The sequence below is a fragment of the Dioscorea cayenensis genome, unplaced genomic scaffold (genome assembly GCF_009730915.1).
Source record: "Dioscorea cayenensis subsp. rotundata cultivar TDr96_F1 unplaced genomic scaffold, TDr96_F1_v2_PseudoChromosome.rev07_lg8_w22 25.fasta BLBR01001045.1, whole genome shotgun sequence".
Lineage (NCBI taxonomy): Eukaryota > Viridiplantae > Streptophyta > Magnoliopsida > Dioscoreales > Dioscoreaceae > Dioscorea > Dioscorea cayenensis.
In genome coordinates, this window is record NW_024087436.1 from 26353 (window position 1) to 45303 (window position 18951).

General features: G+C 34.7%; 1 protein-coding gene across 1 annotated transcript; it reads left to right on the top strand.

Annotated features, from left to right (window-relative positions):
• Positions 1 to 9118: 9118 nt before the first annotated feature.
• LOC120255524 (UPF0481 protein At3g47200-like) lies at positions 9119 to 10591 on the top strand. Its single transcript, XM_039263333.1, has one exon. It carries the CDS (start codon positions 9208 to 9210, stop codon positions 10465 to 10467), a length of 1260 nt encoding a protein of 419 aa, XP_039119267.1. The 5' UTR covers positions 9119 to 9207; the 3' UTR covers positions 10468 to 10591.
• Positions 10592 to 18951: the final 8360 nt, after the last annotated feature.

An 18951-nucleotide genomic window follows, 5' to 3' on the forward strand; every position in this document is an offset into this window, starting at 1 on the left:
ATTTGTGTAAACCTTTTAGTCAATTCGTCCATCATCCACTCCATTCGAAGGTCCAAGAGGTAACCAACCCGCCATTCAAAACGGGCATCATCATCACGCTCGTAGATCTCCTCCATCTGCCGAGTAGGGCATCCTCACCCACGCAGTGGCATGATCGATTCGGCTCTGGTACCAAACTGATGCAGCGGTATACTTGAGACTATTGATTCGTGCACAAATACTCGATAGCAAGCCTTCCAACACCTGTTGATTAACGATAACCAGGATTGGGAAGGAGTAAAATCTTATTACTCAATGAAAATGATGATCACAAAACTATTTCACTCTTACCCGTAGGCTTACAATAAATAGGCGAACTAAAAATATGAAAATAACCCTAAAAAAGAGATAATTTGAAAATATACCAAAAATGGTAAATTCTCAAATTTCAACAAGAAATATAAAGGCTTAACAAATAAAGACTACTTCCACAAATGGCTTACAAATCGAAGATTTCTAGCCTAAGATATAATCAAATCAAATCTTTCCTAAAATAGCAAAATTGCTGTTTTCGAGGAAAGATGATGGAATTCGGGTGAAAACTGGCATGGCTCACAAGAAAAGCTAGTGACTTGTGCTCATTGACCCGTTTTCCTTCAAGTGAGACCCTTAAAACCCAAAACTCCACCGCTTGAAAAATTACCAGAATAACCTTGTTAGGTCATGTCCCATTTGCCTAGAAAAACACAGTCTTGCTCCTCAATACGCCTCGCATCATCATGCCTTAATTCCGAAATGTTTACAGTAGATGTCGATTATTGAAAAATATTTCTCTCTTAAATATATCTATCTATCGATCTGAATCTTACTTTTGTAGTTAGATTTCTTACAATCAGTACTCCCAGAATTTTAGTTGGGACAAGTGAAAACACACAAGGGGTAAATAATTTAATGAACACAAAATGTGGAAATCTTAACCCGTTGAATTTCTTCTTACTGTGGAATACATAGTGATAGGTGAAGAAATGATAATAAGTGGCAATATAATTTATACGTTGCGATTATTTTTTCTTCATTCCAAAACACAATAGATTTTTGTATTTTTTTTATTTGCAACAATGTTAGATTCATCTCATTTAGAGTCTTGATTAATCTATAGGATCCTTCCTATAAAAGTATAATTTAAATCAAATGATTTTTTTTTATTTTTTATTTGCTACAATGTCATATTCATCTTATTTAGAGTCTTGATTAATCTAAAGGATCCACCGATGAAGAAGACCGTGAACGAATGACGAACATTGTGAAGAAGAAACCACCGATGGTGAAGATTGAATGTTTGAGAGAGCGATTCATAGAACTTGGGTGCTTTATTGTCAATTTTACATATGACTTCTCTTATGATGTTTTGTTGTTAAGCACGAATTTGTTTTCTTATATGTTTTTAAATTTGATTAAACATTGAAGGTTTTTGTCTTAAACGATGTTGGACTTTTTTTTTAATAATAAATAATTTTAGACATTATAAATAGTTTGTGAAATGGCATTAGTAATATATCTGTGATATAGGTAAATAAAGGAGGAAAAATGAATTAATAAAAAAATAGTATGAGAGATGGAATTTTATGGATAATGAAAATAATTAGTGACGGAATTCAGTTGGTAATAAGTACCTTCAGTGATGGAATTCCGTGGGTGGTAAAACCTTTCATTGATGTAATTCCATTGGTGATGAAGACCATGAGTGACGGAATTCCATGGGTGATAAGCACTTTCAGTGACGGAATTCCATTGGTAATGCATTATAACAATCAATGACGGAATTCCATGGGCGATAAACACTTTCAGAGACGGAATTCCATGGGTGATAAGTACTTTAAGTGACGGAATTCCGTTATTAATGATAACAATCGGAATTCCATGGGTGATAAACACTTTCATTGATGGAATTCCGTGAGTGATAAACACTTTTAGTGATGGAATATTCCGTCACTAATACTTCATCATCACCAATGGAATTATTTTTACCAATGGAAATTGTCATCGGTGAAAGTCATCACCCACGAAATTTAATCTTTCAGTGACAGAAATTTTCTTCCCTGATGCCCCTGTTTTCTTGTAGTGTACCATGGTGTTATGCTCCGAAACCGCCTGAAGCACAGGCAAACAACCCCTTACCAACAAGACGAGGACCTAGTGCCCATGTAAGGCCTCAGAACCTATGTTAGAGCAAAAAAAAAAAAAAATATTAACAATCTAACAAATCCACATGTATAGACTTCAAGGAAAAAAACAAGGTTTGAAAATACAAATAATTCAAAGTCTACAACATTGACAAAAGTAATAACTCAAACTAGAGGCTTGCAAACTGGGCCATGCCGGTACTGGCCTGGCATAGCCCATCATGACTTGGGCCATGCCTGGCCTAAGAACATCACTGCAGCGATGGGCCGTGCTGGGCCAGGGATCTACGGCCTATGTACTGGCACAACCCGTGGCTTACATCAGGTCGTGCTATCCAAGGCACACGAGATGGTAAAACACAACCTAGGTGGGCCAACCGTTGAGGGTTGTGCTTGGCATGGCCTGTAATGGTTATCTGGCGGGCTTGGTGGCCCGCCAATTTTTTTTCTCTTATCAAGCTATTGAAACATGTGAACTAGCATTTTTAGCCCTTTCAACAATCGTAAAACGGCTAGTTTTGAGGCTATTTTAGTGTTTAAAGCTATAATTACTTTTTTACCCTTTCTAACAACAATAAACGACTAGTTTAGAAGGGTATTTTTGGAATTAAAAAGATTTAAAAAAAACCTATAAGTATCCCTAAACAATAACACTTTATTCACACCAAATTACTCATTCTTACTCTAATTCTCAAGCATCCAAGCTCTCATAGCTCTCAATCTCTTCAAGTTCAAGATTTGAAGTTGTAAAATTTAGCTCAAGTGCTTCATCAATTTGGCAATTCCTTAATTGCATTTATACAAAAGTTCGAATTAAATTTACATCATAATTCATTTTAAAGCAATTGAGGTAATTCTAAACTTTTTTGAATTTTTCCTAATGGCCAGCTCTCCCAACTTTCCTTCCGATAATACACCGTTTTATTTTTATGAAAGCACCCATATAAGTTTCGTTGATTCAAACCCTGAGCCTGTTACTGAATTCCCCTAATATGGAAGCATCTAGTAGTAGGCCTCAAACAAGCATAAGAAAAAGAACTTCTGGGTTATGGCATTTTTAAGATATTATTGATTTTTATAACAAAGGGACTCGTGCAATTGGTAAAAAATGTAAAAAAGATTTTTATAGAGTCAAACTTCTTTGGGGGAGGGGGGCGGGGGCGGGTCATTTGAAAGGCATGCTGATAAACATGCTACAAGTCAAAATGATCCTACCCAAACACAAATTAGTTTTTCAAATACGAATATTGAAACTTTTGTTTTTAACAATGAAAATGGCAGCAAAAGTAATTGAAAAAATTTTTGTTTAAGCTTAACCACCTTTTTATCTTGTTGAAAATCCCTCATTTATAAAAATGCTTCTTAGAAGTTTTAATCCAAATTTTAAATCCATTTCAAGAATTACCATGAGAAAATATTGTCTTATTATTTTTGAGGAATATAAAAAAAATTAATTTCTAAAATTTCTAAAGGTTCATTTAAAATTGCTCTTACTTCCGATATTTGGTCTTCTCAAAATAACTTGGATTTTCTTTGTGTTATCGCTCACTATATTGATAATAATTGGTCTTTCAAAAAAGTATTTTGAGTTTTATTGAATTGGAATACCAACATACTGCAAGTAATATTGCCAGTTATATCATGCGCACTATCAATGAGTATAAAATTGAAAATTTTATATTTTCAATTACGCTTGATAATGCTTCCTCAAATAATAATAGTGATATTAAAATGTTAAAAATGCAATTAAATCCTAATTTTCCTTCTTTTTTTTTCATATTCATTGAGTTTTCCATATTTAAATTTATGTGTTAAAGATATTTTAAAAATTGTTGATTGTCATCTTCATAGAGTTAAATAAGCTATTTTATATGCAAACAATTCTTCAAGTCAAAGATGTGAATTTCAAAGATATTTAAACAAATGGTAAAGAAATATAAGAAATTTATTTCTGATATTGCTCATAGGTGGAATTCAACTTATGCAATGTTGGATTGTTCTTATGATAATAAAGATGTGCTTACAATGTATTGCCATGAATATTTTCCCAAAGTTGGACTTACTAATTATGATTGGGAAATTAGTTATATGATAAAGGAGTCTTTGGAAACTTTTAATACCTCAACTAATTTTTTTTTTCTTGTGTTTATTATCTTACTACTTTTATGACAACTTGATGACGGGCGCATAGACGACGTGGCATGTGCGTAAATGGAGAAGTACGACGCAAGGGCATTTCAGTAATTTGGCGGGCTACAAGATTTTTATGGTTGTACTGGATCGATTTGATGGGAAATGGGTCAAGGAACAAAAGTCACCAGTTTGTGTCCCACAAACTCGTGAGTCATACCAAAATTTGGTCAAATTCCATTATTTAGGCCTCGAAAACCATAATTTTGCTGATTTTTAGTAATAATTGATTTCGTTATATCTTAGGATAGAAATCTCTGATTTGAGGGCCGTTTGTGGCAATAGTCTTTATTTTGTTAGATCTTTATTTTCTTGCTGACATTTGAGAATTTACTATTTTTGGTAAATTTTTGAATTTTCGTCTATTTAATGTAAGCCTACGGGTAAGAAAAAATCAGTTTTGTGATAATCACTTTCTTGAATAATAAGATTTTACTCTTCCCAATTCCTGGCTATCTTTGATCAACAGGGTTTGGACAACTTGTTACCGGCATTCGAAAGAGAATCAACGAGTTCAAATATACCGCTACATCAGTTTGGTATCAGAGCCGAATCGATCATGCCACCACGAGGACGAGGTGCCAGTTGCCCTACGTAGAGGATGGAGGAGATCTAAGATCGTGAGAACAATGCTAGATTTGAGCAGCGAGTTGGCCGCCTCTTAGACCGTCGGGTGGAGCAGATGATGGAGGAGCTGACTGAACGGATTACCCAAATGATGGATAGCATTAATCAAGGGCGTGTCTCCAAGAATGGAAGAGAAGGCACCATTGAGGAAGGCAATGGCTACTTTTTTGACGTTGCCCTGGCAGGGAGACGAGGAGGGCAAGATCTTGGGGGTGACAATCGACACTACTGCGATGAAGATAGGCGTTGGGAATCTGGCATACCAGTCGATATTCTAGAATTCCATGGTGGACTACAATCGGAGGAATTCCTTGACTGGCTGACCACTGTCGAGGAGATCTTGACCGGCTTCAGCTCCCGAGCCACATCCGTACGGCTGATGTCTTCAATGTTAAGCATTTAATACCCTATTATGGTGACTCTTCCGACGACGACAATTCGAGGGTGAATTCTCCCTATCCTGGGGAGAATAATGGCTGGCGCATAGACGATGTGGCATGTGCGTACATGGAGAAGTACGACACAAGGGCATTTTGGTAATTAGGCGGGCGACGAGATTTTTATGGTTGTATCGGGTCTATTTGATTGGAAACGGGTCAAGGAACAAAAGTCACCAGTTTGTGTCCCACAAACTCGGGAGTTATACCAAAATTTGGCCAAATTCCATCGTTTAGGCCTCGAAAACCCTAATTTTGCTATTTTTACTAATAATTGATTTCATTATATCTTAGGATAGAAATCTTTGATTTGAGGGCCGTTTATGGCAACAGTCTTTATTTTGTTAGATCTTTATTTTCTTGCTGACGTTTGAGATTTTACTATTTTTGGTAAATTTTCCAATTATCTCCTTTCTTACTGCTATTTTCGTCTATTTAATGTAAGCCTACGGGTAAGAGAAAATCAGTTTTGTGATAATCATTTTCTTGAGTAATAACATTTTACTCTTCCCAATTCCTGGCTATCTTAGATCAACAGGGTTTGGACAACTTGTTACCGGCATTCGAAGGAGAATCAACGGGTTCAAGTATACCGCTGCATCACAACTAATCAATTGCATTCTAATCTATCTCCCATTGTTGCTCCGGGTTTTAAAATTGTTAGCACTTTTTGTTTAATTGATTCTTATGAGGAAAACATGAGACTTGATCATTCTCTTTATAAAGATAATTATCGTTGTTTACTTTATGAAATGTATAATGAAAATAATGCAATATATGGAAATAGACGAATTGAACTTCTAATTTGCGAACAAATTTTGAAAATCCTTCTTTATCTTCCAAAATAGAAAATAAAAATCTGCAGCCCATCTTGTAAATATGATTAGAAGAAGATTTGCAAGTAGTGCTTCTTCTTCTTCTTCTTTCTCCTCCTCCTCTAATGCTAGTTCTTTGCATGAATTAAATCTTTTTTAAATAATAATTTTAATGAAGTTCTTACCTCCGAAGAAATTGATAATTTAATATTTTAACATGGTGGAAAGCACAAGGACATGATAATGGTAGTGATATAAGAGAAGCAGTATACTATCCGAGAGTTCAACACGCATTGATGAAGAAAAAGACTAGACTAATAGAGTGATATTTGAAGTTTAACATTTTTAAAAAGTTTTGTAAAATTAGTATGTGCTTTTTTATAGTTTTTAACTAAATGACAATGTGTTTTTTAATATTTTTTTATATCTATTTGTAATTTATTTATTTATTGATTATGAAATAGTTAGGTTTTTATAATTTGTTAGTATTTTTTCATGTAATATTTTCTAATTTCATGTTAAAATTTAATAAAATTTTAATTTTATTTTATTCATGTAAATTTATTTTTTAATATATTTTTAAATAATTTTTATATTTTTTTAGGATTTTTGGACTTTGGCTCTATTAAGTTTGATATAAATGTTTTGTATATTTTTGATAATGAATAAACTTATATCTATAGTTAGTTAGATTTTTTTTTTTTAGATTTTTCTCTTAAATTCTAGTATTTTTAAAGTATTTTTTTAATTTATTTCATTTAAAATTTAAATAAAAAAAAGGACCAGTCGGCATGGCACGGTCTAGCCCAATCAGTGTGGGCCGTGCCCCCGGATGGGCCAATTTCATTGTACGGTAGGCCATGTCGGCCCGGCATGAATGGATGGCAGACTAGGTCTGCCCAGGCACATATAGTACCCGAGCTGCAATGAGTCGGGATGGCCCAATTTGCACTTTTAACTCAAACTACATCAAGAGGGGTGACTACTACTCTACAACTCGGTAAAGTAACATTCATACTATTTTTCATGATCTGAAAGAAATTAATAGCGAAATTATGAGCATCGCAATCCCGTAAATAATCCACCGTATTTGGGATTATACAAGATTTTGAAACTTAATTTCAAATATCATAAATAATAGAAACCCTTACATGGGTGTATCATTGGAAAATAATATCAAAATACATGTCTCATAACTACAGTAATTCATGGGAAATACCGTTATAAAGCATAACAATTTCCCAATTACTAGTGTACTATAAAAACGTTAGAATTTAAAATATACTCCAGAACATATCATATTTCTTAAGTATATGTCTACGAAATTTCGTATGGATATCAGAGTTTCAAAAAAATTCATAAACCAAAATGTAAAAGTTTAATAAATAAATAAATAAGCAGCGTGATAAAATTAGAAAAACAAAAAAAATCAAAACTATATGTTTTTGTTTGAACAAAAAAAAGATAAAACTTTTTACCCTTTTGAAAAGGAAATAGAGAAACCATTAAAATTCTTACTGATTTTCTTTGCACCCTGCCAAACTTTGAAAAAAAATTGCATAGAGTGCGTATATTGCTAAATAAAAAAATTATAACATTTAAAAAGTCGTACTTTTATATGTGTCTTTTAATTAAGCAGATTTATATACATTCTGAAGTGTATAATTATTTTATCAACTTTCCATGGCTTCTATTGTTTTTAAAATTTTATAATAAATTGAGACTTTAATATTGGAAAAATCTGACCAACCTTTGACACATTATTGAATTTTTTACAAATAATTGTTTGAGCTAATCTAACCTACAACCTACGGACACTTTACCAGCAACCTTAATATATACTTCTCTTTACAAAAACGCCATCAAATACTTCAAGTAATTATTTTAACTACTTTCCCCGAATTACAACTACTTATTCATGAGACTTTAGTATTCGGAGATTTGGTCCACTTTTGACACAGTATAAGGCTGTTTTTTTTTTGTTAAAGGAAGCTACAAAAGCTTAAAACAAACGAAGGAGCCTAAAATTAAAGAAAAACCCTGCAGAACAAGTCTTCATCATCGACCGCTGAAGATCTCGCCCTTGGTGGAACAAGGAAAGCGCTGGCTCTGAACGTCCATGAACGGCTAAGCGATCCGCCAAACCTTTCCATTCGCGCGGTATCAACAGTATAAGGCTTTTACCAATGAACTCATTACGCTTGTTTTGATTCGTGTGTGTGTGTGTGTGTGCATTCAAACCAATCAAACCTGAGAGCACTTTGTACCAACAACCTTTATAATTCTGATAATAATTGAAAAACACCATTGAATACGTTGAATGATTATTTGATCTACTTTTATGAAATTGATAATTTTTTTAAGATAATTCAAGAGATTTTAACATGGGAAGATTTCATCAACTTATAACACTTTATAAAGCTTTACACGTAATCATTAATTCATTAAGTTAGCTTAATTTTGAGTGTAAAGTCTCAGCCAATAAAATCTAAAGACACTTCATAGCATCAAGCTTTTACTATATACATCGAGAAAGTATTTTACTAACTTTTTTTAAAAATTTTTAAATTAATGAACTTTCAATATTGGTTTCTAAGTATAATGTTGATGTTTTTAGAATTAAGTAGAGTATATCTTGTTAAAAATAGCTGAACTTCGCTTCTTGAATAAGTTTAATAGGTTAGATATATTCTTTATTTTCTATTCCTCTTCTATTCCTCTTCCAACATCTACAATCATGATTCTTTGAGTGTTGATTCTTTGAGTGATGAACTTATAAGTACACTTTATACCTAGCTTAACAAAGGAAAGAAAAGACCCCCTCGCATGAGTCGTATAACATGCATGAAAAGTTCCAAGCATTCATTATCTGTCTTGTTTCCTTAGTACAACTCATACCAAATTAAGCAAATAAACTCAATTATATTGCACTTCTTCTTCCTAACAGTACTCTTTCATTTCTCTTGTAGTCCAATCATGCCGGAGCGGGAGAGCAAGACCACTACCACTGCCAAAGATGAATGGGCAATCCTTATGGATGACAGTGAAAACTATGTGAAAATACTTAGGTCCAACACCAAGCCTCTAATTCAAAGAGTCCCCAAAGTCCTCTACAAGCAAGAGACCAACAACAGGAAGCTCTTCATCCCAGAGGTCATAGCCCTTGGCCCATATCACCATAACAACCAGGATCTCAAAGACATGAAACATCACAAGTATTTGGCCGCCAAACAGTTAATTGGAACCAAACCCATACACGTCTTCAAGGCAGGAATCAACGATGTCATCTCCAAAGTGAGAAAGTGTTACAAAGAGGAGCTGCAGATGGACGACGATAAGTTGGTCACAATGATGTTCTTTGACGGTTGTTTCCTCCTCCGCTTCATTGATTTATTTGTGAAGCGCAAGTTGGATGAGCTCCAGATGAGAGCCCATCTCTATGGCTTCATTCACAAGGACATATTACTTCTTGAGAACCAGGTTCCCTATGTGGTTCTCAAAGTCCTGATGAACATGACGACAAAGGTGGACATAGACTTGTTCATGGGGATAATGATTGGAACCAGCTCGAACAACACACGGGAGGCTGAAGCTGAGCCAGTCCACCTTCTCGACCTCTTCAGGACCACGTTGCTAGGCAAAGCAGCAGTGACAGCACCCATCTTGCCAAATGCTGACAGGCAACTCTTCCGGTCGGTTACTGAGCTAAAGGAGGTGGGCATTGAGTTCAAGAAAAGCGAGAAATCGTGTCTGAGAGATGTAACGTTCAATGAAGGCTACATCCACAGCTATCTCTCACTCCCACTGATAACAATAGATGATTCATTCCAGTCAAGATTCTTGAACATGATAGCAATGGAGATATGCCCGGACAGCAAGCTGGAGCATGCAATCCAGTCCTACATTTGGTTCATGGACTGTCTCATTGACCGTGCAGATGATGTGAAGGAGCTGAGATCAGCAAATATTCTTGTTAATTATCTGGGGAGTGATGAGCAGGTTGCTAATCTATTCAATGAGATATCTACTGATTTGGATCCTGATCTTCGTACGTATGGGGAGGTGTTGTCTGGGCTTCAGAGGCATAGAAATAACAACGTTAGGGTATCCTTTGTGAGGTTTTATAACACTCATTTTAGCAGCCCTTGGACGGCCATTTCCTTCTTTGCAGCTGCTTTCCTTCTCCTGTTGACAGTGGTGCAGACAGTGTTTGCTGTTTTCCCTCCGAAGTCATGAGGGTTTGCTATTGTGATTTGTGTGTTTGATTTGTTTGTAAGTGATTTTGGGGCGTGTGTGTGTGCGCTTTTCCCTTCTTCCTTTCTTTTCTCTGGGTGAATTTGTTTGCATGGAGCTGTGTGTGTGTGTGTGTGATTTCACAAAAGATTGTTTTATTGAATAAATTATATATAATAAATTTCTTTGAGTTTTGTTGGTTTTTGTAGGAAAAATTATTTCAATGCAGTTGAATTAATTTATGGAATAAATGTTCTTCTTAAGAATTTTTTTTGACATAAATGTTTATCATGGTAAGTTCAACAATTTTATGCTTGTATATGGTATTATAAAAAAAAAAGATTTAATCACTTAATTAGTCCCTCTAAGTAGGTCAACTTGCTCTTTTGCTCCTCCTATTTTAATTTGGCCGACAGAAACCCCTATATATATTTATCATATTGGAAAATGTTGGTCCTGTCTTTAACCGACGTTGGTTTCTCCGTCCAATCTTATAGACATGGCATTTTTTCTGATTAAAAAAAATACTAAACCAATTCAAAATACCTAGAAACAGTTAATCATCTTCACTTTCCTTTAACTAACACTCTCTTAAGTTTTCTGATCTAGATCCAAATCAAACCCATATCTAAAAAATAAACACTTCATCATCTTCACTTTCCTCTCCCTTTCTCCACTTCCACACCGAAACCCACAATCACGGCAATGACCAACTGATCAGAGTCTGTTCACCACCACATTCTCCCTTACGAAGAGTTGTCTAAAGAGCTGTCAAAAGGAGTGGAAGATATAATTGATGGCTAGTGAAGCGAATCCGAGGATGATCAAAGTGGACAATGAACATGGAGTCTGTATTGTTGACAGTTGATGAAGACATTGGAGAAGCATAAATTGTGTTGCTCTTGTGTTTATTTGAAAATTTCAATTTATCATTTGGAGTTTGAGCTTGTATTATGGTAATCGATCAAAACAATACACTAAATTTTATGAGAGGTTTTTATTCCTGATGTGATTAAAAAAAAAAAAAAAGACAACCAACGTTCAATTACTCATAATTTGTGAGAGGTTTTTTGTTCATACTGTAATTACAATGTTTAGTTACACATAATTTCTGAGAGGTTTTTATTCCTATTGTAAAAAAAAATTCACAACCATCATCCTGGTAGAACAGGTAAAACTAATATAATCTTTAATGGCAAAGCAGGCATCCTGTTAGACGAAGCACAATAATGCCATATATTGGCCTAATAATTACATTAAATCTACAGTGACAAATTTTATCATTCAAGTTTAATAACTGCACTGTGTTGAGTGTAATGTGCAAAAAACTCAATGAAGAAGAACAACATTAATTTCAATTTAAACATAAGTGTTGTCATTGTTGCACAAAACAAACATCCTAACAAAAAATTACAACTATAGAAAATAGTTCATTTCTTCACAATTCAATGTTTTTCTTTAGTGGAAGCATCTGTCATGCTTTCTTGTGTTGATGATTGTGAGACACCAACTTTTGCAGAACAATGTTGACTTTGTTCTTCATTTTGCTTTTTTTGTTTTTCACGAGTAGGCCTTCTATTCCTCATCCTTTAATCAAGTCAAGCAAGAAGTAGTATGTGTGATAAAAAATTATAATAATAAATAAATGTATACTTTTCAAATTAGCCAAATATGTTTTCAAATAATGATAAAAACCTTACAAGTAGTTCATTGCCAGTGATGAATCCAATGGAATTTGGGAGCTTCCCTTTAAATGACAATTCTACCAGTATGGGCACCCTACAACTCAAGAAAAATAAATTTTAGCATTCAAGACCTTAACAAAACCATTCAAATTCACAATGATTAAATGAAGTCATACTCTCAAAATTTGGAATGAACTTTGACTAGATGCAGGTGCTTTCCTCTTTCTTTTGGATGCAACAACCATTCCTCTACTTTCCTTCTCTTTCTCCTTTGATTTTCCTACATTTTGTACAACTTGGCTTACCTCCGCACCTGAACTAATATTACCAAGTTCTGGTGTTGGAGTAGGTTGATGATGATTATCATCATTATTAAGTACACAAGCACAATGAAGAAATTTTAAGTTGCATATAAGAAAATATTTAACCTTATAGGGAACAAAATTACTCACCAAGAAAGAAGTTCTTCTTGGACAGCTAAGCCTATTATGCCCTTCAATATGGCATATGCTGCACTTAAATTCCCTTCCTTCTTTGGATAATTTTGCCTTGCTCTTTGTTTTGGTTTCCAATGGGTCTCTGTTTCTTTTTGTTACAGGCCTACCGAGAATCCTTCTTCCTATGGGATGTAGCAAGAGACCTTCTACACCCTATTGACGTAATGTCCTATCTTTCACTAGGTTAACAATATAGCCATATGCCTTCAGATAGCTTTCCTTCTTGAGCCAATTAGAAACATAATTGAGTGGATCTCGCTCCAACAAAAAGCAATGGCGACGAAGCTTTAATGTTGGCAAAGGAATTCCAGTCTTTTGCCATTTTTTGCATGAGCAAACTTGATATGCTAAGACAATAACAAACGCTTCCCTTTCATGTAGTATCATATTATCCCAATACACCTCATGAGATGCACCCCCATTCCATTGGACCTGCCATTTAGCACTTCTTTCCCTTTTTTTTTCAATTTTTTAAACTATGTTAGGACCACAATCACACCTCCATTTCTTGGTATACTCTCTTTTTATAGCTATCCTAGTCATTACATATTGCCTAATGAATGTCACCATTAAATGCTTCACACTTATTATTATCTACTGCCTCACATTTGACAACGTTAGTAAAAAAGGCTTGACACCAACCTAAAATTGTCCATTTCTCCAGCAATTCCTCTACAGTAACCTTTCCTCCTGGAAGTTAACACATCTGATCCAATTGTTTCTGCATCTCAGGCTGGCTAGTACACCTTGCAACATTCCAAAATTTAATTTGAAGCTCCTTGCCTTTGTGCCTTTTCCCCCATATAGCATAAATGTGTCTTGCACATATTCTATACTCAATCCTTGGTAGAAGATCATTCACTGCGTGTATTAAAACCTACAAAACAGATAATGATCACATCATAAATGTTGTACATGTTAATGTAAAAATTACAATTTAAGTATTTTTTGTATACCTTTTGCATATCACAGACCAATGCCCATCCCCATCAATAATGCCAAGATCAGACTTCAACAGGTCAGAAAAACATGCCCATGTCTCACTTGTCTCTTTTTGTACAATTGCCCATGCAATCAGGTACATTTGGTTATATGCATCCCTTCCTACAACCACCAATAATTGTCCCTTCATCATACCTTTTAGGAAACACCCATCCAATCCTATGATCCTCCTACACCCCCCAAGGAGGCCATCTCTGATAGCTGCCAAGCATATGTACATTCTCTGGAAAACTAGTAATTCAATTTGGTGCTGCCTTTCAGACTCAACAATTACATTAGAACTTGGTTTGTTGCCTTCACCTCCATTTAATAATTATTTATCACGCCAAAATCCTCCCTAAATTGCTGTTCAATTTTTTTTAACACTAGATCCCTAGCATTTCTGCATACCTGATTGGTGATGAAGACTGCTAATTCTTTCCTAACTAGTGCCCTCAATTGTCTAGGCCTAATGAAAGGCATGACAGTGATAATCTATCTAAATCTTTTAGCTATAACTAAAGTTGTCACCCTCCTATTTTTTGTGGCTCCAATAGACATGCGTGTTGTGAGACATAATGTTTGACAATAAATATTTTTTACCCACTACACCAAGAGCACAAGATCAACCAGTTGCATCCTTTAGCAAAACATCTGGCCCTAGCCCTCTTTGAATCATTTTTGATGTACTTAAACTCAAACCCTCTTCTTGTTGAATGTTCAAACAACTCATTTTTAAATAGTTTCTAAACCTTGAATCTTAAGTCTCGAAAGAAATCATCCAAAACCATGGATGAGTCAAACACCTTCCTACTGGAACTATGTCTTCTTGCAGCATCTCCTATAGAACTCTCACTTGTATCCTCAAAACTACTAGGATCTGAAGACTCCAAGTGGTCACTCTCAGAGCCAGTCACCTCACCAATGTCTGCACCTTGTTTTACACTATTTCTTACATCTCTATTTTTTCTTGCACCCTGAACTTCATCACCATTGTCACAAGTGTTTTAAGTATTTTTTTTCCCTGCATTGTCTTTTTCAACTCAACATACCTTTTGACCTTATCCCTAGCCTCCTGTATCTCCTCATCAGCATCTAAATTATACTTTATAAATGGGACATCAACTAGTGTCTTGTCATTGTCTTTGGTTGAGTCACTACTATTGTCACTGAAACTGTCTTGATCAGCATCTAAATTAACAACTTCAATTTCACAAATATTTTCATCACATAATCTATTGCAACATGTATTAGAATTAGCTAGCAATGCTTATGTTAGGGAATTTCCAATATTGGCATCTGATGTCTCAACGTAAACATTTGCTTTGCCATGTTTTGATAATGTCTCTGCTAAGCCAACAATTCCTACATCATCACTAATATTGTGCAGTGTTCCCCATCATCCAAATAAAATAATTCCATAGTTTTTTCAATATCAAACCCTAGTTATTTGAGATCTCTTAATAAATCCCATTGGCATAGTTTATTTGGGTCCACAACAAACTCATCTATCTTCCCACCTCTATAATTGACTTCCCTTCTCTTGATAGGGACCCTTCTATGGTGATATCTTATAGTGCACTCATGAAATCTAGCCATTCTATGTCAGATAACAAAAAATTTCGAACCTATTATCTCACTCTATGCAAGTACTGCTTTTATTTTTAATCAATACAAGCACTAGTAATTCTTCCATGCAAAGTTAGATTTATTTCACCCAATCATATTACTATAAGGTGTCGAACTCAATCAAAAATAGTTTTCATTCCACCGAAAACAACTTTTTCATGCAAATTTAGATTTATTTCACCTAAAACCGCTTTTTCTTGTTTGTTTACTTTCTATGCTAGTTCCATCATAGGATGTCGACAGAAATATGAGACCGTGAAAAAGAAAACAGGATTATATATAGCATAATACAAGGATTGAATTATGTCTAGTTCCATCATAAAGACCAAACAAACAAATACACAGCTTTTAACAGTCTGAAACAACCTGCATTCCATGCATCACAAGAGTACTATTTAATATAATCAACATAAAGCTCGTCATCGTTAGTGAATGTAGGCTTTGTTGTTTATTCACTATAGCTTGCAGGTAGCTCAACTAGGATAAAGTATTCATTAATGATTGAATCATTTCTCTTATTGATTTTATTAGATTGCACTATTACTTGGTTGACCATTAGAAACTATTGTAGAGGTAAACTCCAATTACCTTTTAGTCGTAAGGAAGTATCATGCTATATCTATATCACCGCCTTTATTCTCCTTTTCATCGCTTTCCATGCCGGCTCCCTCACTCGAGTAATTTTGATCTCTCAATAACTCTACTTGCAACTAAAACCTTATTGATAAATAAACCGAAATTTGTATAATACATTAGAACTACAAGTCTTATTATACCATGGTTACAGGTGTCAAATGTCTTTAAGTATGGGAGAGTGCCCTACACACTACTTTCATGAAGATCGGAGATGTGGATATGGCCATAAATATATACACATATACATCTGTGTGTATATGTCTATATATACATTGATATATGTGTTTGTGTGTGTGTGTGTGTGTGTATGTGTGTGTGTGTTAACATGTGAATCACACTCTTTTAAGAAGGGTAGTGAAGATCTTCGTAAAACAAATAGAACCTAGTGCGATGGATTTAAATCAAATTAAACTTTAAATTAAATTAAATTAAAGTTCTTAAATTCATTATATTCATGAAAGTTAGCATTAAAAAAATTAGAGAGATAAGAATCAATTTATAAAGATTAAAGTAAGAAAAAAATTTATGGGGTTCAAAATAATATGATAAAGATGAAGTAATTCATGAAAAGTTTGAAGTTTGAGATTAAAATGTAAAAGTACAACTACGTAGAGGATGGGATGGAAAGAAGATGAGTGAAATCCAAACCATATTGTCTTGATAAACTAGTGTAAATTAAGATCAAGTGGGAACATGTAATCAAACAGAACCCCCCATATATCTTAGTGATGAAAAGATATGTATCCTGTAGAAACCAGAGGACTGAAAGGAAACAAAGAACACATGACGACTTAATTGAGCAAAATCTGCCTGATATTGGTTATATACAATTAGAAGTCACAGATAACTGACTGAGGCATTCCATGCATCACAAGAGTACTATTCAATGCAATCAACATAAAGCCCAAAAATTGACACTTGCCTAGCCTTTTGACAAAAGAGAGTGCTTCCATTGCTTGTACTTTTGGAATGAGCTCATAGAGATGGTAGTTGTTGGATGTCCTCCACTCTTCACAGGGGAGAATGTGACGGTGAACAGACTCCGATCAGTCTGTCATTGCCATTATTGAGGGTTTCAGTGTGGAAGTGGAAAAAGGGAGAGGAAAGTGAAGATGATGAAGTGCTTATATTTTGGATCCGGGTTTGATTTGGATCTAGATCCAAAAACTTAAGAGAGTGTTAGTTAAAGGAAAGTAAAGATGATTAACTATTACTACGTATTTTGAATTAGTTTAGTATTATTTTAATCAGAAAAAAATGCCACGTCTGTAAGATTGGATGTAGAAACCAACATCGATTAAAGACAGGACCAACATTTCCACTATGATAAATATAGGGACTTCTGGTGGCCAAATTAAAATAAGGGGACCAAAGGCATGTTGATTTATTTAGAGGGACTAATTAGGGGGATTAAACCTATAAAAAAACATTTTTTTGCATCCAAATGATGAATTAAAAACACATTTTTGGTGAGTTCCTATTTTTGTTTTCAATAAGATAATCCAGACATATATATTCAAATAGTTACATAAAACAAATCCTAAATCTTCTCATTCATAAATATATAAATAAATAATTTTAGAGGAATTTATCAAACCATCCCTCAATCTTTACTCAATGACCATTAAGTATTTTATTTTATCATAATCCAAGAAAACCCATCCTTTATACAACATGGCCTTCTTAGTCCAACTGTCCTCTAATGGAGTTAAATTGGGGATTAAATTACTCCTTTTCCCTTAGTGGGTTGGAGGTTTTACACAAGAGAGGAACTCTAATGGAATTACTGAATTACCCATGGAGGTTGTGCAAGTTTCAAGAAGGAAGTTGTTTTCCCATCACATCTGATCGGATTCCAAGATCACTAACTTTAGAAATCTAAAAACTATCTTCTTCCATCTCTTTACTCCTAGGTTTTACTGGAGGATTTAAACGCTATAGACATCACCGTACTATGGTGAAAAACCTTTGAACCTTCTTCTTCACAAACACAAAAGAACAAGATGGAATACACCACACATCGACAGTATGGGGTGAAACCCTCTTTTCTCATAGTAAACATTGTGTTTTCAATCTTTTACTCTATCTTGTGTTCAATTTGAGCATATGAGAAAAAATTGTAGTGTTATGGGGATTAGTCAGGCTTGCGCCTACTTGTTCACTTCCAAAGATAAGCTGTTGAAATTCTATGGTATTGAATCATTTAGTTGTCTTCGTGTGTAGCACTTTGATGTGTTCTTTATTGATTATGTTATGTGTTTTCATTTGAATACGGTCATCATCACTTTTAGCAGTCTCATGTTGGACATTTGATTTACTCTTCAAAAATTATATGGTAACCCTAGCTTGAAGGGCACGTGATGTTTATGTTGTGTGTTACGTATTTATTTTTTTCTCTCTTTAGAGTTCAAATTTTCATTCTAAATTGTAGGGTACATTGTTCTTTCTATTTACCATGCTATGCACCTATTTAAGACCATAGCTGGCATCTCATGTAAACCGAATTTTTTTTGTATGCAGGAATCAACGACATGTCCAACCAAGTCATGAACCTTGTGAATGGAAGATGTTACCTAACACTAATCATGGACACCATACAAATGCTAAAGGATAATATGACAAAGGAAACATTGGGAGTTACTCCGACACACACCATTTGCACATTTCATGGAAAATAGAGGTCGTAGTCCAAGAATGCATTATCTTAGATTTGTCGCATAAGTGTATGATGAGTAGACTAATACAATCAAGCTTAGGCGTACGACACATCCAATTCAGCGGCGTAGATATGTCGACTCATGCTTGGTCTACAACAGTAGCGGATTGGCAATTGACTTCGAAGGAAGAAGGACATACGCTAAATTTCGTGAGAAGTTCCTACCTAAAATGGTGGACCAAAAGCGTAGACGCTTTGTAAGGATGTTATTTATATTAGTGCTTAGGAATGATGGCAACAAAGAGGAAAGCTTCGTGAAGTTGTTGTTAGTGTATATCCTAGGACTTGTGCTCTTCCCCAACACCTCATGCTCGGCACTAGGATGGCTAGCACAATATGTTGA

Excerpts from the sequence above, each read along its gene's own strand:
- LOC120255524 (XM_039263333.1), top strand. The coding sequence starts at position 9,208 with ATGCCGGAGCGGGAGAGCAAGACCACTACCACTGCCAAAGATGAATGG.